Raw genomic sequence first — 22461 nt, forward strand, 5'->3', positions numbered from 1 at the left:
TTTTAAGCGGCTAGCCGTTACGTGATGCTACGTAATTTTAATCTAATGAAGTTGTCACGTGGGTTTGGTGAGACGATGGGGCGTAACTTCCGGTTACGTGACACCACATGATTTAAACCATGTGACTAGTTCTGATATGGTCTAGGGCTAGTCTTGACCGTACTCGGCGACGACTTATCGTCACATTGGAGCGAAGGCTATGCATGCGGGCTCTTGCACATTCATGGTGATACGCAATATTGCCGCAGCTTGAACTAATTTTGATTTTCTTCGCTTGCGTCGCTAATGCCTTTAATGATTTATGTCGACGAAAACGTGAGTGGGAAGAACATTTGGCAAGGTCACTCTATATTTTAGTGTCATATCAAGAGTATATTTTTTGGAGAACTATACAGCGTGCTTGCAGCTGCACACTGACTCATTACGACATGGACCCTCCGTTTACTTTGGAAAACGGCGAGCTTAAAAGGCGGTGCTGTCGAATAAATTGAAAGTAAAAAACAATTCCTGTAATGCGAATAATAACTGTATTTTACCTACAACTTCCCGTACCTATCAGAGTCTCACAATAAGCAGGAGACCATTTATTATAGCAAGGTTAATGAGAAAACTATGAGTAATCCTAAGTGCTATTTTTTTTGGAACGGTAACAGGCGTGCGCTTTGGTTTTGTTTTCGCATTGCTGTCAAGAAAAGTGGTTGCCGAGAATAGCTGTTACATGGTTTGGTGGGAACATGTGACGTGGTTAACTATAACGTGATTTTATTCGCATTGCTAGTTATTTTCCTCTCTCCCAATGCTACCAGCACACTGATAAATAAACCGCTGTTCACGTATATTTGATATAGCTTACCATCGTTTCAGGGCACGTCTCAAGCCTGACGCTGCGGAATAAGCAAGCCAGCGATGCCTTAGCCTGCAACATTCCCAGCCGCATGGCGACGCAGTTACGTGGTCCAACGCCAAAAGGCATGTATGTAAATGGTCTCACGCAGTCTTTGTTCTCAGGCAGAAACCTTCCATGTGCATTGAGAAAGAAAAATAATGAAAGCAGGTCAGTTACTTTTTGTGTCCTGGCAGCGTCTCTTGTGTCACAGTAACAGTCTCACACGACTTACATCACACATTTTGCAAGCGGACTAAGTGCAATGCACAATGAGCTACTTTCCGAGAAGCATGACACAATTGGCTGTAGTTGTGTGCCATTTATGTCGCAAGGCAGATTGTGCGAATCGCAAGTACTAAAACAAGACCTTCGCGTTTGCATAAACCCTGTTGTTCGCACAAAGTTGTGTCCGCTTTTGTAAGGATGTTTTCTCATGCTGAGCACCGTGTTGTTATAGAGCGTAAATTAACGGAGGAATACGCACTGACAACGCCTTGTGAGAGCAAAGGCAAGTTAACAACCCATAGGCAAATGTAGAAATTTGGTCGTATGGTTGAGACATAGTGCAAGTGACGAACAGGCACACACAAGGACAGTATTGCATTTTTTTCTCCGTCTGTGGGTTTTCTTTTAGATAATATGATGGTGGGGAGAGGGCCCGCAAAGAAATAGCCGTTGGCCCGAAAAGAAAAAAAAATTCTGCGCTGCGCCGAACGCCATCTCCGGTCTCGTATCGCATTGCACGTGGCAGCCGCTTTTTCGTCGAAGTTTATTGTCTTCGTTTTTTTTTCTTTCATCCCCCCCCCCCTTTTTTTTAATGGTACCATCCAATCATCGCTTATTGTTCATCGTAGTTACCGATATCATGTAGCGTTCAACCAGCCTTGTGCGTGAGAAACCTTCGCTAATTCGTTCAACTTACATTTGAGGGCACTCAAAGTGCCGCGCGTAGGCGGAATTCAAATGGTATTTTTTTTTTAATTTTGCGCACTTTAAACAAACCCTGGAAAAAAATTAACCAGCGTTGTTATCTTGCCGTAACTTTGAGATTTTGTTGTTTCTGGATAAGAGCTACAAGTCTTGTATTAATTTTTCTTTCTCTCGAGCAAGTATTTTAGAAGCTTGTTAAGCAATGCTTGTTAATTACTTTGCTTGGATGATCGAAATAGAAAATTCTGACGTGCTACATACAGCTAAGAACAATACTGCGCTACCTGGATCCGCATATTTATATATATATATATATATATATATATATATATATATATATATATATATATATATATATATATATATATATATATATATATATATATATATATATATATATATATATACATATATATATATATATATATATATATATATATATATATATATATATATATATATATATATATATATATATATATATAACCTAAGGGAATGAAAATACAACTTGGCGCCTGCTGTACTATGTACGCTTCTGATGAATTGATGGAGCTATCAAAAGCAAAATAACGTACGTCATTGTCTGCTGGTGTTGATTGCTCCATAAGGAACATGTGACGCACGAGGAAATTATTTATGCGAAGAATGAGCTACGAATACTGCTCTTGTAAATAGTATGCTTCATCGAATCCGTTCTAACCGATGTCACTCAATTCGAACAAATGTAAGCGATTGCGCAATTTTATTACCTCTCTGGATTGAACTTCTCGGGCTCAGGAAAGTACTCGGCGTCGTGGTGAATGCCTGCCAATGGAATGTCCACACACATGCCCGGCTTGAAGCGGATGCCGGCCACGGTGGTCTCTTCTGTGCACAGGCGTGTATATCTGTGCGAGATTTAAACATTAGCGTTTAGAAACGTAAAAATAAAATCTGAAATTTAGTGCCATTTTCACACAGGTAGGTGTGAAAATCCTTGTGCCTTATGAATTGCGTGCCACTATGCTTGTGTCCTTCTCTTGTGAATTTCACACATCTCATGCTCCTGCTCTTCAATATTCTATTTCGTATTTTGCAGTGTATTTGGCTGATTATAAAACACCGTGCCTTTTAACACATTGAAGTTAAGCATTATGCGGCTCGACTCTTGCAATATACCCCCCGCACATTTATACAAAATACATTTTGTTAGAGGTTGCTCAGCAGATCGACACACTGTTCTGTCCTGCGATATCGTGGAATCGAAGAAATAGCCGAAGCAACGTGACTGTGTACCATCAAGGAAGTTATTTACATGTGCATATTGCATGTGGGTACGTATCTTGGTAATTTGTGCATAATTATATTATTTCAATTCTTAAAGGTTAGCGCCCCAAACTACGCTATAATTACGAGAGAGGCTGCAGTGTCATCATCATCATCAGCCTGACTACGTCCACTGCAGGGCAAAGACCTCTCCCATGTTCCGCCAGTTAACCGGGTCCTGTGCATTTATACCCACAAACTTCTTAATTTACACCCGCAAACTTCTTAATCTCATCTGCCCACCTAACCTTCTGTCTCCCCCTAACTCGCTTGCCTTCTCTGGGATTCCAGTTAGTTACACTTAATGACCAGCGGTTATCCTGTCTACGCGCTACATGCCCGGCCCATGTCCATTTTCTCTTCTTGATTTCACCTATGATATTCTTAACCACCGTTTGTTCCCTAATCTACTCTGCTCTCTTCTTGTCTTAAAGTTACACCTGCCATTTTTCTTTCCATTGCTCGCTGTGTTGTCCTCAATTTAAGCTGAACCCTCTTTGTAAGTCTCCAGGTTTCTGCTCCGTAGCGAAGTACCGGCAAGATACAACTATCGGTACCGGCAAGATACCGGCAAGATACACGGCAATCTACCTGACATAATCTGAGAGTGCTTGCCAAATGTGCTCCACCCCATCCATTCTCATTCTTCTAGTTACTTCAATCTCGTGGTTTGGCTCCGCGGTTATTACCTGCCTAAGTAGACATAGTCTTTTACAACTTGAGGTGCACTATTACCTATCTCGAAGCGCTGCTCTTTTCCGAGGTTGTTTTACATTACTTTCGTTTTCTGCAGATCAATTTTACGACCCACCTTTCTGCTCTCCTTGTCTAACTCCGTAATCATGAGTTGCAATTCGTCCCCAGAGTTATTCAGCAATGCAATGTCATCGGCGAAGCGCAGGTTACTAAGGTACACTCTCCATTAACTCTTATCCCTGACTGTTCCCATTCTAGGCTTCTGTAAACCTCCTGTAAGCACGCGGTAAATATCATTGAGGAGATTGTGTCCCCTTGCGTTAAACTCTTCTTGATTGGTATTCTGTTGCTGTCTTTATGAAGCACTATGGTAGCAGTTGATCCCCTGTAGATTTCTTCCAGGATGTTTATATTATATATACTTCATCGACGCCCTGATTCCGTAGTGTCTGCATGACGGCTGATATTTCTACTGAATCAAACGCCTTCTCGTAATCAATGAAGGATATGTGTAGTGGTTGGTTATATTCTGAGCATTTCTCTATTACCTGATTGATAGTAAGAATGTGGTCGATTGTTGAGTAGCCTGTTCGAAATCCTGCTGGTTCCTTTAGTTGATTGAATTCCAATGTTTTCTTAACTTTGTTAGCATTTACCTTTGTAAATAGCTTGTATACTACGAGGAGCAAGCTGATCGGCCTGTAATTCTTCAAGTCCTTGTCATCTTCTTTCTTATGTATTACGATTATGTTAGCATTCTTCCAAGACTACGATACTCTTCCCGTCAGAAGACACCTCGTAAACAGGGTGGCTAGTTTTTCTAACACAATCTGTCCTCCATCTTTCAGCAGATCTGATGTTACCTGATCCTCACCAGTAGCTTTGCCTCTTGGCATGCTCTCCAAAGCTTTTCTGACTACTTCTATCAATACTGGTGCGGTGTCATCTGGGTTACTGCTAGTTCTTATTGTATTAGGTCGTGGTTGTCCCGGCTACTGTACAGATCTCTGTAAAACTCCTCCGCTATTTTAACTATCCTATCCATATTGGTAGTTATTTTGCCTTCTTTGTCCCTTAGTGCATATATCCAATTTTTGCCTACCCCCAGTTTTCTCTTCACTGCTTTGACGCTTCCTCCGTTATTCAGAGCGTGTTCAATTCTCTCCATGTTATACCTTCTTACATCGCATACCTTACGCCTATTAATCAGCTTCGAAAGCTCTGCCGGTTCTATTTTGTCTGTTGTACTTGACACTTTCATGATTTGACGCTTCTTAATTAGGTTCTTCGTTTCCTGAAAAGCTTGCCAGTGTCCTGTCTAACTACCCTGCCTCCAACTTCCACTGCATACTCCGTAATGATATTCGTCAGATTATCATTCATTGTATCTACGCTAAGGTTGGTTTCCTCACTAAGAGCCGAGTACCTGTTCTGCAGCGACACTCTGAATTCCTGTACTTTCCCTCTCAGTGCTAGATCATTGATTGGGTTCTTGCGTATCAGTTTCTGTCGTTCGTTCTTCAAGTCTAAGCAAATTCGAGACCGTACCATTCTATGGTCACTGCATCGTACCTTGCCAATCACTTCCACATCCTGCACGATGCCTGGGTGTGCACTCATTATAAAGTCTATTTCGTTCTTATTTTCGCCATTAGGGATCCTCCATGTCCACTTGCGGTTTCCTCGTTTTCGGTAGAAGATATTCAAAATCCGTAAATTATTGCGTTCTGCGAATTCCACTAGTAGCTTTCCTTTGACGTTCCTAGTACTGATGCCATAATCTCCTACTGCCTGGTCTCCAGCCTGCTTCTTCCCTACCTTTGCGTTAAAGTATCCCATCAGTATAGTATACTGCGTTTTTACCTTACTCATTGCCGATTCCACGTCTACATAGAAGCTTTCAGCTGAAGCGTCATCATAGTTGGATGTAGGCGCGTAAGCCTGCATCCTGCAGTGTAGGGCTTTGAAAATTGTGGCCACCCGGGATTCCATACCGTAATTCTAAATCTAAGTACACGGGCCTTAAGCACTTTCGTCTCTACTGAAATTGCATCCGCCATGTGGCTCCTTGAAAAACTTTTTCATTCAGCTCACATAGCATCGTGGGTTTCCAGCCGTAGTGCCTCTTTGAGACACGCCTCAAGGTAAGGCATCCGCTGCAGAGTGTCGTAGGTAATGCCACCCTGCAAAAATTTTCCACATAACTTATTAGGTTCCCTTTATACATAAGAGGTTAATGTGAATGAAAAGCTTTGCATGACTCTCTTTTCGTCAATATTGTGTTGCACTAAGCAACTCATACACATTATATTATATCTCGCCCATCCGTCAGGTGAATATCTTTATGCAGCGAAAAAATCCAAGGTGTCTGTTATTTACAAAGGTGGCAATAAAAATGGCGCCAGACATTATAGACCGCTATCGGTGATTTAAATTTTTTTTCGAAGAGCTTAGAAAAAAATCTTGTCCTCTCGGTGGCACGGCTTCTTCGACAAAATAAATTTGCTTTCCGACGTGCAGTTTGGTTTTCGGAAAGGGCGTTCCATTGAAAAAGCTTCATCAACTCTAAAACAGTGTGTGCTGAAAAAAAAATGGAAGATAAACTTACAGCTCCCGGTCTCTTCATTTTGTATAGTAAATATTTTGATTGATCGAACATTCTTCTACTAAAGCTATCAGATTACGGAGTTCGTGGCAAGCAGCTCGAATTATTCCGTTCATAACTCATCAACAAGAGTCCATGTGTGTGTACCGGACACTATCGTTCGTAAATTATGGCGTACCCCAAGAAACCATTTTGGTCATATTTTCTTTAACGTATACACTAATGATAATGTAAGTATTGATGCAAGCTCAAAATTTATTATCTATGTGGATGGCAGCACTACCCTGCTGTCCGGCACTGATGAAAAAGTTTTAGCGTCACACCTATCCCATCCTTGAAAAACTAATTTCTGTTCACATTCTAACTGCCGAAAAACTATTCAAACTAAAACAGAAGTGATTTTTCGCACCAAAAGTAAATTCGTTCACTTGGAGCAAGACATTTACTTCAACGCACACAGGATAGAATTTGTTAATTATTCTAAAATTCTTCGTTTTACGCTTTGCTCGAGTCTGTCATTGGGTCGACACTCGCATCGACAATTTCTGCAAAAAGCTTTCAACGAGTCGCGTTGCCCCCTTATTTTTCCAAGGCAAGCAAATTAGAAAAATGTATTATGCACTCTTCACATTGCAGAATAATTATAATAGCTTGGTATGATTGACTACTACCCAACGAAACATTGCGAGCATGTACTTATTGCAAAAGAAAGCCGTTTGCAACACTGCCAATATTGATTACTTGATTTCCATAGCATGTTATATCTTGTCGTACAACATTATGAGTATACATCACCTGTACGCATTTCGTGTTATGGGTTCATTTTATATGTCTTCGCCCTTTAATAAGGGTTTTATGACCTACGATGCATTGCTGCAGCAGGACAGTTATTCTCGCACTCGCTCCGCTGACCTATGGCTAATACCATGTTCCCGCATTTTTTTTTATAGATTGGAGTCCTTGAAGTGCAACCTTCCATGAATTCTTAATCGGCACAAAGCTATAGGGACGCCCACATAAGAATAAAATGTCAAATACTTTTATAATCATCAGTATGAGTAATTTATCATCAGGATACATGCAAAAGTATTTTCGAATGAAATCTGGACATTATTATTAGTAAACATTTAGAAGCTAAATTGTTGAGCCTTCATACATGCTTCACGTTGCAGGGTTTTATGCAGGCAATATTTTTTGCCATTTATTGTACGTATTTATCTATATTTGTGGAGACGGGTATAAATGTAGATATAGCATACATAAGCAGGCGCGTATGTGTATACAGACGCAATTTTCGTTATTCTCTTCTCAAAAGTTTTTTTTTGTGTGTGAATGAGATAAATTTCTTTATTGTCTTTTGTGCTATACTCCTGATTGCAGCTTCTACTGTACTCTATATTGTTCAAATTTTTTTTTCACTGTTCACATATTTGGTCGTTACCTATTCTGATAACCTGTTATTTCTAGTATCTTTATTCTACGTATACGTTCCTGCTCATTAACATGCACATGTAAATCAGGTACCACGTGTGCCTTCAATTCAAGTCCGTGCCTTGTGTTTTCGGTTTTCGGACCTTTGTCAGGTTGTGAACAGCAGCATTTAGCGCTCAAATTTCTTCCAAATGTATTTGGAAAAATACAGCACTTGAATATACTTATTTACTTAGTCCTTTTAGGAGCCTGCTCGCCAAACTTCTTGTGCTCGGAGCATGTCCCTTGGCATTCCCGTTAGAGGCGCAGATTTGCAACGTACCCACTACACGCGCTCCGTAACCTTCTTGAAGCTGGGAAGCACCCACTGAGCCAATGAAAGCCATTTGTCATTCTGCTGATAAGCGATGTGCCCACTACACATCTGCAAGGCGTTATGTGCGCTTTAAGCTGCGAAGAAGACTCGTCGACAGGCGGGCCTAGAATTGAAAGCCCGCGCAGCGGAGGCGGCACACAAGCGCAGGCAAGAGAACTTCGACTCGGGACCCTTAGGGACATTCCCTTTTCCATTTTTCAATTGCAACCTCTAATTCAAGATCCCCTCGCCACATACCTCACCGACCACACAATTGTAATCATCAAACGAAAGCGCGTCCCATAGCTTTGTAATCACTAATTGATTGTTTGATTTGTGCGGTTTAACGTTCCAAAACCACCGTATGATTATGAGGGACGCCGTATTGGAAGGCTCCGGAAATTTCAAACACCTGGGGTTCTTTAACGTGCACCCAAATCTGAGCACACGGGCCTACAACATTTCCGCCTCCATCGGAAATGCAGCCGCTGCAGCCGGGATTCGATTCCGCGACCTGCGGGTCGGCAGCCGAGTACGTTAGCCACTAGACCACCGCGGCGGGGCAGTAATCAGTAATTCAATCCTCGTATATATTTTTATCAATACGCATATGGTTACACCTGGTGTGTATATAAGTGCACATAATTTGCGTCAATGTGTGTATAATAAAGCATTGTATATGTAGGTGTATATACAGTCACCATGGTGGTAGAGGTCTTGTGCAGAACATTCACGGGTTCACCAGACAAGTTCCAAGCAAGGTCCTTCATCATCATTCACTTCGTGGAGATGGCGGAATTTTTTGCGCATCATATCACTTGTATTGAAACAACAAGCAAAAAGCCCTTGAACGCTTAGGTTATTTGCCGCGCACGCTATGTTACACGCTTAAGTTGACATAAGTGTTCATGTATTACACAACCCTAATGCGCCCGATAGTGTAGTATGCGTCTTTCATGATGGTTCAGCGAACTGGGAGCGGGGGGGGGGGGGGGGTAAACACAGACACAACCATCCTATTGCAATGCATTTCTATTACACAGGGCTCTTTTATGAGCGCTCGTGCTGTGTGCCTCTTCTTTGCTTTGTGTCTGTGTTTATCCCCGCGCTCCAAGTTCGCTGAACCATCATGAATTACCAACTAGCCAACCTTTCTATTCTATTGCAATGCATTTCTATTACACAGGGCTCTTTCATGAGCACTCGTGCTGTGTGCCTCTTTTTTGCTTTCTGTCTGTGTTTACCCCGCGCTCCCAGTTCACTGAATCATCATGAATTACCAACTAGCCAACCTTTCCATCCTATTGCAATGCATTTCTATTACACAGGGCTCTTTATGAGCGCTCGTGCTGTGTGCCTCTTATTTGCTTTGTGTCTGTGTTTATCCCCGCGCTCCCAGTTTGCTGAACCATCATGAATTACCAACTAGCCTACCTTTTCCATCCTATAGCAACGCATTTCTATTACACAGGGCTCTTTTATGAGCACTCGTGCTGTGTGCCTCTTCTTTGCTTTGTGTCTGTGTTTACCCCCGTGCTCCCAGTTCACTGAACCATCATGAATCACCAACTAGCCAACCTTTCCATCCTATTGCAATGCATTTCTATTACACAGGGCTCTTTTATGAGCGCTCGTGCTGTGTGCCTCTTCTTTGCTTTGTGTCTGTGTTTACCCCGCACTCCCAGTTCGCTGAACCATCATGAATTACCAACTAGTCCACCTTTCCATCCTATTGGTATGCGTCTTTCACATGGAACGCCCATCGTAAAAAAGGACATCAAGGGACACTGAAGACAAACAGTGACTTGGTTTAGATTGATAAAATACACTCAATGAAATCGAGTGCCATAAGTTACGCTGTGATAACTTTATTGCTTATTAGTACAAAAAATCAAGGTTGAAGATTCATTAATAAATTTCATGCCGAAATCACTGCGTGTGGCGTGACGAATTTTAAAATGTAATTTTTTCGTATGTTCTTGACATCGACTCGATGAAACTTTCTGAAACTTCGTATGCTAGGTCTGTGGCACCCACGGATGACGAAGTACTTCATTTTTATCGAGTAGAAGCTACGCAGGACCAAGCTGACGCCTTCAAATTTTACTACGTCACGGTGTTTGATTAGCGAGTTTGGTGCGGCCATCTCACGGTGGCATGTCCACCCACATTTTCTTACCGCACGTTTTTTCGCTTACCAAGCGTCATGTTGCGGTAACAGTGCTTTTCAGGATTTCGATATACTACTTCACTAATACGAACAGTTGTTTTGCTCTTTAGTATCCATTTAGTCTGACACTTTTGCAGAAAGGTCACCATTTTGATGGCATCGAATATCAGCGCAGTCATTTTAATTCCTTTCGTTGCTCTCTACGAGACAACACTCAAAATAACGAGTAGTACGTCATCGTATACCATCATATACAGTCGTGACACGTTGTTTTAGAGGTGATGGTATATACACTACAGAATGAAGGAAGAAAGTTCAAGCGGAAAGACGGGGCGGTTAGCCAATTCTTAGACCGGCTGGCTACCCTGTGCTGGGGAAAGGGGTGAGGGGAATAAAAGATGTTAAAACGAAATGTTGCGAAGAGAGAGAGAAATTACAAAAAAATTTTTGCGACAGAGGAAAGGCAACAGCAAAGAGTATAAGACACTAGTCTGTCTCTGAGGCCAGTTGTCCGCAAAAAGCGCAGCAAAGCTTTCAAAGCCTTCTGGGCTGAGGATGGGCTCGGCCAATGACCCAGAATCGTTTGTTCCGACAAAGGCCGATCGTCTAGTCTATCCAGAGCTGCAGTGAGTTCTTGTCTTTGCGCGTTGAAATGGGTGCACGCACACAGAAGGTGCGCGATGGTTTCTTCGCAGCTGCAGTAAGTGCATGTAGAAGAGCTGGCCATTCCAATGAAAGCCACATGCGGCATAAAAGAGTCTCCTCACCTCGAGATATCCTTGGGGGAAGACGAAGCTGCAGATCGGGGTCCAAGTTATGCAGGCGCGCGTTTGTGAAGTCTGTTGAGTTCCACTGTACCAGTGTGAGGTCACGTGCAAGCAAACGAAGTCTTGTAGCTGCGTCGGTTCTTAAGAACTGAATGGCTGTGTATTGAGTAGCGTCGTGTGTAGATCTAGCGGCCTTATCTGCGTGGTCATTGCCTTAAATACCGCAATGACTTGGTATCCACTGATACACTATGCTGTGCTGTTTCTCGATTGCTTGGTGATGAAGAAGCCCTATTTCAGCTACTAACTGTTCATTAGGTCCATGGCGAAAGGGTGACATGAGACATTGAAGAGCTGCCTTCGAGTCCGAGAAGATAGACCAAGTTCCCGAAGGCTCTTCAAGTATAAACTCCAGAGCTGCACGTATGGTGGCGAGTTCTGCAGCTGTCGACGACGTCAAATGCAATGTCATGAATTTAATTGTGATGTGCCTCGTGGGAATAACCACCGCCCCTGCAGAGCTTACTGAAGACACCGAGCAATGTTTTCTTATTTACATATCAACGCCATTCTATACAAGTATTACATTACTGATTGCAATGGTGTGGGACGAGTTTTCCTTTCGAGATGACAATTTTGTGGTTGGTGAAGTGTGTGGAGAGAAGATCTTGAATTAGAGCTTGCAGTTGGAAGTTGGAGAAGGCAATGCCGATACATGTGCGATTCGAGGTTCTCTGGCCGCCGCTTGCGCGCCGCTGCTGCTTCGCAGGCTCTCCCTACGCGGTCCGCCTGTCGATGAGCCTTCTTCGCAGCACGAAGTCCGCAGAATACCTTAGAAATGTGCAGTGAGTACCACGCTTGCGAGAAGAATGACGAATTGGATAGGGGCATGGTGGGTGCTTCCCTAGTTCATGAAAGTTACGGTGGGCGTGCAGTGTACGGGTACATTGTGCTAACGTACACGTCGAGGGAGTTGACGCTGTAGCACAAGAAGCTTGCTGAGCAAGCTCCTGAAAGGCTCCACGGAAAGGCCACTTTTACCGCGTTCGCTGTGACTGTGCTGCGTGGTCCACGCTGTTTTATCAGTGTACGCTTCATTTTCAACGCCATCAAGTACTTGAGAATATCATGCTCTAAAGAGTCTTACGTATTATTTTTGTTCACGCTTGCCTTTGTGCAACTTTTTTCCTCACGTGATTCAGTGTAGGAATGCTTTACCCGTGAATTTAAGCGAAGGCCTATATAGGCGTTTCTTGCTGCTATTGCGGTATTGCAATCTGTGTGTCGAACATGTTTTTTTTTTCACTCATCGTTCGTATACGGCTGTGGCACTGTTGTAATGTGTGTGTAATTTTTATTTCTTTTTCCAATCCTTCTATAGCCAAGCCTTTGGCCGCAGTACATACAAATAAAAACATTTACCAATATATTTGTTTGTTTTAGGTATAAATGGAGGGGCATTCGACCATTCAACAAGAGCAAGTTTATGGGCGTATGATTATTACTTGCATCCTGTAGATATAATATTGTGACATCTACGTTTTCTGCAAAGAACGGGGCAAACTTTAACTAACAGCTTCGTTCCATGAATTCTGTCTCATTGCATTAACGCACGTAAATCTTAGCATCGACATTGTCACTGCCACTGGCCATTAGAGCGGCCTTTGCGCTTGAATAAATTCATTGCCGAACTGATTGGGCCCGGCGTCATTTGCATATGGCTGAACGAAGCCCTTAATTATACGGTGTGTTGAGCCTACGCGTAATGTCGCCTTTCAAGGAGACGCGGAAACACACATTGAGCTTGGTCAGGAAAAGGTCATGATCAGTAGCCTAGGCTTCCGCGAACATGTGAGCAGAATGTTACAATGCAGTACGCGCAGTGAAAGATACAATTAAAATTCAACATCAACTAGAAATCGCTCGTTCTTTTCACGACAAGTCATGCCACTATTTGTAATGGTCACGTCATAAAGGCATATTACACTGCCATTGGCTGATCTGAGCACATTGAGCTGCATATTCACTGCGGCAGCTATGAGATGGCGCGACGTGTCTGGGTTGTTCTTAGACTCCCATTTGCACTCCCCTTTTAAATAACAATGAATATTCCTCCTCTTGCTATAGGCGTAGTTACGCACAGTATACAATAACAATTATGCCAATGTGGTCACGATAATATACTGAAAGTAAGCAGAGCATTCTAAGCAACAGAAAGAAAAACACAAAAAAAGGAATTCTCAAGGTCGTGACAAGCGCTGATCAACGAATGCAGCATTTTACCCCTTGCCATACCCTTCTTTCGCTGCTTTCAGTGCACCCGCTGGTATACGGAAGGAGATAGAACGCGCTAAAAGAAAGGGCAATTTTCTATAACTCCCTTCCAAAGTATTCCAAAACATTTGGTTGGAGTTGATTCACGAATAAATAAACTTCTTAAAAAGTAATTGGGTAACTACTAGGAAAATTCTGTATGGCCTCTCTGATTGAAATTTACAGATGTATTGCAGCAACCTACCTCAGAAACCACTTTGTCTACTTCTTCGATGACGCGGTCCTGTAAGTGCGGGTGGAGCGCCAGGTAGTAAGCAGTCATAGTAACCGCCATTATGTTACCTTCCACACCACCAATGAAGAATACGATTCCGTGGCCAGTTATTCCGTCTAGTGTCATTTCTGGAAAAAATATTTCCGATCAGTTCCGCATAGGTTTCTGTTAATAACTTGGTATAACTCACAGAAATTCATGTCATTATGCAAATAACATCGTGTTACATTATAGAACACACTGATTGCAAGGCGTCGTAAAATGCATTGCTCAATCTTTCAATTTTCTGAAAGCACTACTAAACACACAATAAATACAATTATTTTTTTAATTTAAACGCATGCGCAATAGTGTGAGCAAGCGAGTGAGTGAATGGGAGAGTGAGTGAGTGAGCGAGTGAGTGAGCGACTTAGAGAGAGAGAGAGAGAGAGAGTGTGTGTGTGTGTGTGTGTGTGTGTGTGTGTGTGTGTGTGTGTGTGTGTGTGTGTGTGTGTGTGTGTGTGTGTGTGTGTGTGTGCGTGCGTGCGTGCGCGCGAGCGCTGTACATCTTTTTAGGTATGCACATAAGACAACACGCCTGTATATACTGATAGTAGCCATTCCTCTCGTTGTCACGGGAGTACGTTAGCGCGTTTAGCCTAATATTTACAATATTATTATGTACCACCGCTTCATTGTCATGGAATATCGAACCGACCAACAGGCGCATGGCTTACCTCTTTTTTCATCCAAGCTTTGTTTCCCATCTTCAGCGATCTCCGATTGGTACTCAGCATCCAAGTACAGCTGCAGGAAATCGTCTTCTTTCTGGTCGTGAAGTTTTAGGAGACGAGGGAAACGATTATCGGTGATTAATTCACTGATGTCTACGTACAAACATAGTGACTGCTTTGAAAAAAATGGAGCGTTATTCATGGCCACCAAGCCATTAGCAACAGTGGAAGCGACATTTATGTTTTTTTTTGTTCTTTTTTTTTGTCAGAGCGCTACTGGGACGCGTGGTTATTCGTAAGTTCCACTGCAAGTGATTTTAACCACCTAAATAATATTATCGCGAAAGAATTTAACGTTTTTTTTTGGGGGGGGGGGGAATATATTTGATGCTATCCATGTTAAAATAAAGAAGCGTGTGTAATGAAATACCTGGAACGATGCACTTTGCGCAACACACTGCCAAATTCCCTCAAGATTAGATATTTTTTAGAAAGTTCGCAACACTAAGATATATCAGCAGTCAGTGAAATTACTTCTGCATTCCGTTGTGCATTTACCTTGGTTTTTGACTCCCGCTCTTGAACCAGATGCGATACAAATGCCTTGAATCTGTCGATGTTTGCTTTAGGCGGGTAGTTAGGATTCAAGACCTTGTAGATCCTGGGCATCAGAACTGTAGAGATAATATTTGGTTACAAGCAGTACCCAAAACCAATATTTACTTGTCACATACCAATATTCGCATGGGATGCTGAAGAAGCCAGCTCAAAGTGAAAATCGAGTTTTGTAATGTATCACGCATCAATGTACAGCTGAGAAGCTATAGGAATTATTACATCTTTTGTTTATCGTACGGGCTAACAGCTGCTAGGAGGAGGAGGAGGAGGAAGGAAGAAAAGAAATGAAAGGCAGGGAGGTCAACCAGACGCACGTCCGGTTTGCTACCCTGCACTGGGGGAAGGGGTGAAAGTATTAAAGGAATCACGCACAGTACCACCAGCCTTTGATGTGTTTTCGTTCAACGGGAGTCATCTTGTCAACAATTGAACGGGGAGGGGGGGGGGAGGTGAATATGAAGCAGGGCAATTCCGAATTTGTAGCGAGAAGAGTAAGGTAGGAGCGGATAGGTGGCGCTCCATCCTTCTCCCCTCGCCTATCTAGTTCTTCTCTTCCTCTCTTTATTTTTATTTCTAGGACTTCCAATCTTTCTTTTCTTCAATTTCGTTCCCCCTGCCTCTCTACTACTCGCCTACCGTTTTTATTTCTTTCTCTCGCTTTTGCCATTTTTCTCTGTCTTTCTTTGATACCCTCTGTCTTTTTTTCTTCGTGACTTTTGTTTTCTCTGTATCTCCTTTTCTGTTGCTTTCTATCGTATATTGTACTCTTCCTTCTCGTTTTCCTTCTTGAACATCCTCCGCCCCCCCCCCCCCCCCCCGCACGTCTTTCCTGCTCTTTCACACTTCCCATTTACGGTCCTTTTCTCTACAGTGCTATACAAGGCTATGCTTTGCCCTGACAGTCGCTCTTCTTCGGATGGTGGATACGCAATTTCGAATCTCACATCACGAATTATCGCGCCCCCCCCCTCCTAGAATGTCGCTTTTTCTCTTATCTTTATCTCTGTCTCTCTCTCTTTTCTTTCTCTCTCTCTCTCTCTCTCTCTCTCAGTACTCGTCGTCTTGCCCACCAGAGTTGCTGCATCCCGCCACAGAGAAATTGGAGGTTCTGCTTTGGGAGTGAAGCAGAAGATGAGCCCGACGACGACAATGAAGAAAAGGGCGAAGAGATCGTGTGGCTGTATTTCATGAGTGTTTGTGGGACTTCGAAACTACGACGAGCTACAAGAGCTTTGCTTTAAAGAGTTGAACGCTCTCAAGTGAGGGCGCGTGGTCTATCCGCCAAATGGAGCGGCAAGCGAGGTACTTACACAACATGACAGCCCGCCAACCGGCATTCTTTATGAAGATGCCACTGAGAGATTTTACCAGAGGGTGGTCTCTGTCTTTCTCGCTGTCCAAGTCAAGGCTGTAGTTAAGCGCAGCGGCTGTGTCCATAGATATGTGCTCGGCCAGCCTGCGAAGTTTTAATTTTTTTAACGGATTCCTGTTGGTACGTTCTTCTCAAAGCCCAGAGTACTATCAAACGAGTACTGACACGAATACGAAATATTTTTTGGGGTTCGCTCTATATAAAAACACGGATGTTGAGAACGCTCAAATAACTTTCGTAGGTCCTGAAGCGTATTGAATTTATTTTTATTATTATTTTAACACAGTGATTTCGGTTCGGTGTCGAGGGGGTGGTCTCGCAGAAACGTATCAACTTAAGTTTGACGTCCCAGAAAAACTGCAACTCCCGACATAGTAGCGACCGCTGCAAGTTTGCTGTCAGTAAAAAGTGGTTCACTTAAAAGGGGCCCTGAAAGACTTTTTTGACTAACCATGGAGTTAATTCACTTGAAAAAATGTTAATTCACTTGAAAAGTGTATTAACTCACAAAGTGAATGCCGCCAGAATATTGATAATCCGTCGAGTACGAGCGGAGTTACAAAGATTAGTAACACGCTGCAATAACATTTTCTCTTCTCTCGTCCCGACAAAAGCGCTGGAAGCTGAGCAGGGAGGAATGGAAGGGGCAAACAAAAAACGTCACTCACACCTTGTGACCTTGAGCTTTTTTATTTTTTTATATTTTTGACCACACGTGGAGTTGGTCATCACTTCGTCACGTGTCCCTTGCGTGGACAAGTGACGACCTCTCGCGGTGACCTCTGTAACAACCGAGCGCGCATTGTTATGGGCTTATTGGGCTTACTTTCTGTGATTTGTCGAGAGAAAACAAAGCTATCTTTAGCTGACTTCGATAATTTATTGTGAACTCCAGGCCGCGTGCTGCGCTATATTATTTGGCTCGCGTATTGTCGGGAGCCTCTTCCGCCGATCGGCAGCGTTTTCTGACCATGCTGAAGAAGTGTTGCAGGGCCCTTTAAACAACAACGACCAAATCGTCGTCCGGAAACTCTGACAGTGATTTCAGAAAAAAAAGCTGCAGACTTCGCAAACCTAATATATTGCAGCTGTGTTCACTTGTCGTGGTATTATCCAGTGGTGTGGGGCCAGCTTGCTTATACTTGGCTAAAAAAATTTTAAACTTCAAGAAATGTAATTTATACGCGTGGTATGACTGCGGTGTAGGAGGACGCTGATAGTGAACACTACAGAAGCTTTAAAAAATGTCTTTTTTGGAGTGCCTCAAAATAATATCAATACTCATTTAAAAATGACAGCATTCTTCATACGTACGGCACCCTAAAGAAAAAGAACTCGAATGACCAGCTACGACAACTCGCCGGCCTTTCTTTGGTTGTGTATTGTTTAGGGAAAGTGAGTATTTTCTCATAGCGCCCCGCAACACTTTTTAAGCATGGTCAAAAAATGCTGCCCATCTATATACGAGGCTCCTCAGAACACACGAGCCAAACAGTATAGCATAGCATGAGGCCTGTAATTAGCAATTAGCTCTCAAATTCAACTAGAAATTGTTCTCTATTCTCTTCAAAAATGATTCCTTGAATTTGAATGAGCGCCTCATTAACCCTAAGTCCACGACCAATGGCTGAATTTCAGCCTTCTCAGCAGCCTGGTTATTGTGACTCTTGCGGGATACCACCGCGTGCCCGGACGTTTGCTTTCGGTCACACTGAAAGTAAATCAAATGTTTTACCAAAAGAAATAAATACAACATCTCTCATAACAGGGAACCATAAGTAGCGTGTGAAGCAGCAAGTGGGTCGACTTAAAAGTTCCGTTCATCGCGGGTACCTTGCCCGATGTTAACGCGTCCTTGCAAGGGGAGAACACCATCAGTTCACTGTCGTTTTTGTTGCTGTTACACGTCCCAAACTTTCGTTGGAACACGCCACGCGGGTTCATTGCCACGCGACGCAGGACCACGTTCCCAGGCTCATCGCGCGTCTGCATAACCTCGTTCCCCGACGCCTTACATGATTGCTGATAGATTGTAAGTGGGAGGGGCCACAGCGTCTTACCCAGCCCCTTACACAGGCCGGAACGCGCTAACGTATGAACGCTTTCTGACGGTGCCTGGGTCAGCTGTTCTGCATGCGCAGTAAGGTGGCCACGCACACTGAATTGAGCTTGACCATAAGCCGCTTCGCATCTAAACGAAAATGCTCAAGATCATCACGCGTGCTGATGAAGGGGCGCATTTTCTCGGTCCGTTGCCATCCCCGCCCTTGCACAGCTTTCAGTGCTTTCACTGGGGCGAAAGGAGAGAGAAAGTGCTTAAAGCTTGCGGCAAATCTCTAGCTCTGCCCTTACTTCGCGGATTATAAAAATGCTTCCGGCAGTCGATTGGTGAAGCAACGAAGTCCTTTAATGGGCCATTTAATATACTTAGCAAAGTGTGACAGGGTCCCTTTAGCGCATAAATGTGTGCCTATAGAACGACGTACTGTGGGTATTTTCGCGCAAGGGTAGGCGTCAGTAACATTCGAAAATGTTAATGCTACGGGACGTTGACGACGCCGGCTGTAAGCAACGTTCATCGGTATATTTCAGTGCAGCCGAGCAACAGTAGGTCAGTACACTTTCAGTCAGGTGCCGGATAACGAGCGGCATATAGGCGGTGCGCTCCCACGTACTGACTAAAGTCCTGTGTATAGGAAGCCCAGCAATAAAAATACCTGTGACAGCCGTGCGGCGTGGAGGTACTGCCTATAGCCGGTAAAAGTAGGCGCAAGAAGGAAAAAAGAGAAAAAAAGGAGAAAGCCGCCACCACTGAAGCACCGGCCCGGCACACGTAGCCGGCATCAGCTTACGCAGACCCGTTTAGTGACGGGCTTGAGCGCGGAAAGCACACGCACGTGCGAGAAACATACGTAGGTTTCCACAGCCGAACACATCCTCGTCCGCGAATTTTGGTGAGCGTAACACCCGCGGTTCACGGGGAAGCACTAAAATCACACACGAACACATGTTATACGTTCTTGCGGAACGGCGCACCATGAACCGAATTCGGAACCGAAAGCGCTCACTGTGGTTGTCTCGAGTTTATGAAGCTCTACAAACTATTTGCTGATAAAATGCGTGCGCAAAAAGAGTGCATATGGCGCAAAAAAGTTCAAGGTCCCGCTGAAGGTTTGCAAGAAGCCACTTGGTAAATATATACCCCGCAAAAAAAAAAAAAAAAACTCGCCTGCGTGCGGTGGCGCTGTGTAAGACATCTGCTTCACGTGCATGCGGTCCCAAGTTTGATTTCAGTTCTGAGCGTGCCTTGCATGTTAGTCGCGCAGAAGTAGATGATATTGGCACTAATGGTTATCTAATTACCTATAGTCAGAATACCCTCCCTATCATCAGCGAGAAAGCACTCTCTATTGCGTAAAGTAAGGCGTTTTTTTTTTTTTTGCACCTACGGAAAAGTCACGCTTAACCGCAGGCCGTATCGTGCCAGGCAAAATTTGACTTAAAACCCGCCTATTCTCAAGACCACTTCGAATCGGGCCGGTTTCTCTGGGACACGGCTACGGAGCCGCGTAGAACTGGCCATAATCTGACTCAACTTCCTGCCTGCAGGCGTGTAGTCTAGCCAGGATTTGGCTAAGAGTGTACGTAAAGCTGTATTGCCAGGACGGACCGAATCGCGATTTGAGCTTGCAGATCGCGTACTACGTCATCATACGTCAGCCGTTCCTGCTCCGGTCCACGAGGACCGATTTGTGAGATGACAGAAGCCCAAATCGCTGCTGGGATCCTCAGAGAACAATGGTGAACTCCTTGCTTCTAGCGTGAATTCTCCCCAGTCATGTTAATTCTGGCCGCGGAGAGATCCGCATTAGATCACGTGTCACGTAATTGATCCACCTATGATCCCGTCCGGCATGTGAATACAGTTTAAAGGGACACTAAAGACAAGTATTAAGTCGACTTTGACTGCTGATATGGCGGTCCAGAAACCTCGTAGTGTTACTTTTGTGCCAAGGAAGGGCCTATTTTGAAATAAAAAAATAAAATTTTCGTGGTCCCCATTGGGTTAGTGAACTCGAAATTTCCCGCCTAAGAACCAGACCAACCTGACCGATTCACTTCACTGTTATCGTGCACAACGTTTCCTGGGGTTACTGCGCTAGAAGCAGCAGGCTAAAGCAGCGGGAGCCACAGCAGCAACAACGGCCATTGGTCCATTTCGCGCCATTAGCTTTGAAATTGCAGACGCTTTTTGTTTCAACTGCGCCTCGCTAGATGGCACATCTATTGTATGTAACTACGTGAAAATTGAATTTTTGAACCACTCGCGCCATTCTCCTTGGTATCGTCCAGCGGTTCTTTTTTCCATGAATCAAACAGAAACGGACAAGCAGCATTTTATTGCGTCCCTTGATGTACGGAAGGCTCTTTATTTAGGGCAGTTAGATCAATTATTAGCGACTAATTGTAGGCGATCCATCTGATGTCACCAAGATCATTTTGAAAGTGTCCTACTGCGGTGCTTGTGTTCTCATGCATTTACCTTAATTTCTCGGTAAGTAGGGCACTGTTGATAATATTGTCGTTTTACATGTTGTCATACAATGAGCTTTCACTCTGACGTGAATTGTTATCTGACTTTAGTGTTTATTCAATGCCAGCGTTCTTTCACACAAAACGCTGGCGTCCATGTGCTCAATATGTAAGGGATCGACAGTCCCAGCAGCGCCATCAGCTGCAAGCTCATTGCTGCGACGGTGTATTCACGAGAACAGACCGATGGCATATCATCCTCACCATGGAGACGCTCCGGATTGGAAAAGTCGAAATACTTTAAGAAATAATTAGTGTTGCCGAAACCATGTCTTTTCGGATAACTTCTAATAAAAAAGTAGTTTGCTGCCCATTTTTTTTTCATTTCGTAAGCTTTTTTTTTTAATTTGAATGATACCATAATAGAGTGAAAGAAAGACTGGATACTACAGCGCTAAACACGAAAATAAACGTCGAGATGCAGAAAAAGTGGGAAATCCTACATCTCCTTTATAATCGAGTTCTGACCTACAACATACTCCCCTTCCTGTAAGCTGTAAGTCCCAACTCACCCCACGAAAAATTGAGTAAAGTAAGCACGATGTCAAAGCAACTAGGACACAAATGAAACAGTTTAGATTAAACCACGTAGGTTGTTTTGGTCACTATTGATCACACAACGTCGTTATACTGGATGTGGCTCAATTTGGTTGAAACATATGCCGAATTTGGCTCATTTATGACTGGAACTGCCTTTTTGAGCGTGTGTTACAAACAGGCATTGCCCCATCTTAATCCTAGCTAATTTTGAAGTCAAACATACTTGGGTGGACACTACTGTGAAATTCAATGTATTTTAGGATGCTTTATTTAGCTATTTTTGAAAAGGAAAACCACAAACTGTAAAAGTCACTTTGGTTCACCAAAAATACTTCACATAATAATTTTAGAAATAAAACTTACTCGCTCATGTTCACCGACTTGTTGTCGGCAGCCACTGCCTCGATTCGGGACACCATTTTCTCGGCTACAGTTAGGACCTTCATTACAATCTGAAATGCACGAGTTATGAGTAATTATTGTGATAGCGAAGCATTTATATTTTAAACAAAAGTTCGCGCCTTCTGTTTGCAGAAGTAATAAGCCAACATATTTTAGGCGGATACGAAAAGACAAACTCACAAAATGGTTGATATCGGCATCTTGGCATATTCTTTTGCGCCTGTAACCCCAAAGAATTAAGCTAGGTTCATAGCTTGAACAAAGCAAACGTCCGCCATTTATCATGCTTTATTAGTGACATCCGCTCCCCGCTGATTGGAGTACGGGGCTAGACGGTGAGTCATGACAATCGAAAATAGCTATAAACATGTACGTTACAACATACCAACTTTCTTTTCTTTGGTTGTTGCAGTGATGTGCCACCCGGCACAATCAGGCCCTGCGGTAATTTGGTGATCGTATTCGTGACACTTTAATCTTCATCAATCGCACAGCGCTAAAACTTTCATCATGAATCGGCTTTGAAGCAG

General features: G+C 43.4%; 2 protein-coding genes across 3 annotated transcripts in view; both read right to left on the reverse strand.

The window, feature by feature from the left end:
• LOC119183193 (uncharacterized) overlaps positions 1-22461 on the reverse strand; it is a 100213-nt gene that overhangs the window by 33615 nt on the left and 44137 nt on the right. The gene's annotated exons all lie outside the window — the stretch shown is intronic.
• The window catches only part of LOC119161224 (cytochrome P450 3A41-like), a 38938-nt gene that overhangs the window by 788 nt on the left and 15689 nt on the right, over positions 1-22461 (reverse strand). The window contains exons 6-13 of one of the 2 annotated variants that reach the window (XM_037413597.2): positions 21893-21981; positions 16335-16480; positions 14965-15080; positions 14410-14500; positions 13664-13821; positions 5912-6000; positions 2566-2703; positions 854-1016 (exon numbers count right to left, since the gene is read on the reverse strand). In XM_037413597.2, coding sequence (XP_037269494.2) covers positions 854-1016; positions 2566-2703; positions 5912-6000; positions 13664-13821; positions 14410-14500; positions 14965-15080; positions 16335-16480; positions 21893-21981 — 990 coding nt within the window. The remainder of the gene's footprint in view (positions 1-853; positions 1017-2565; positions 2704-5911; positions 6001-13663; positions 13822-14409; positions 14501-14964; positions 15081-16334; positions 16481-21892; positions 21982-22461) is intronic. The other variant, XM_075888313.1, reaches the window with a different exon arrangement.

The sequence above is a fragment of the Rhipicephalus microplus genome, chromosome 3 (genome assembly GCF_043290135.1).
Source record: "Rhipicephalus microplus isolate Deutch F79 chromosome 3, USDA_Rmic, whole genome shotgun sequence".
NCBI lineage: Eukaryota > Metazoa > Arthropoda > Arachnida > Ixodida > Ixodidae > Rhipicephalus > Rhipicephalus microplus.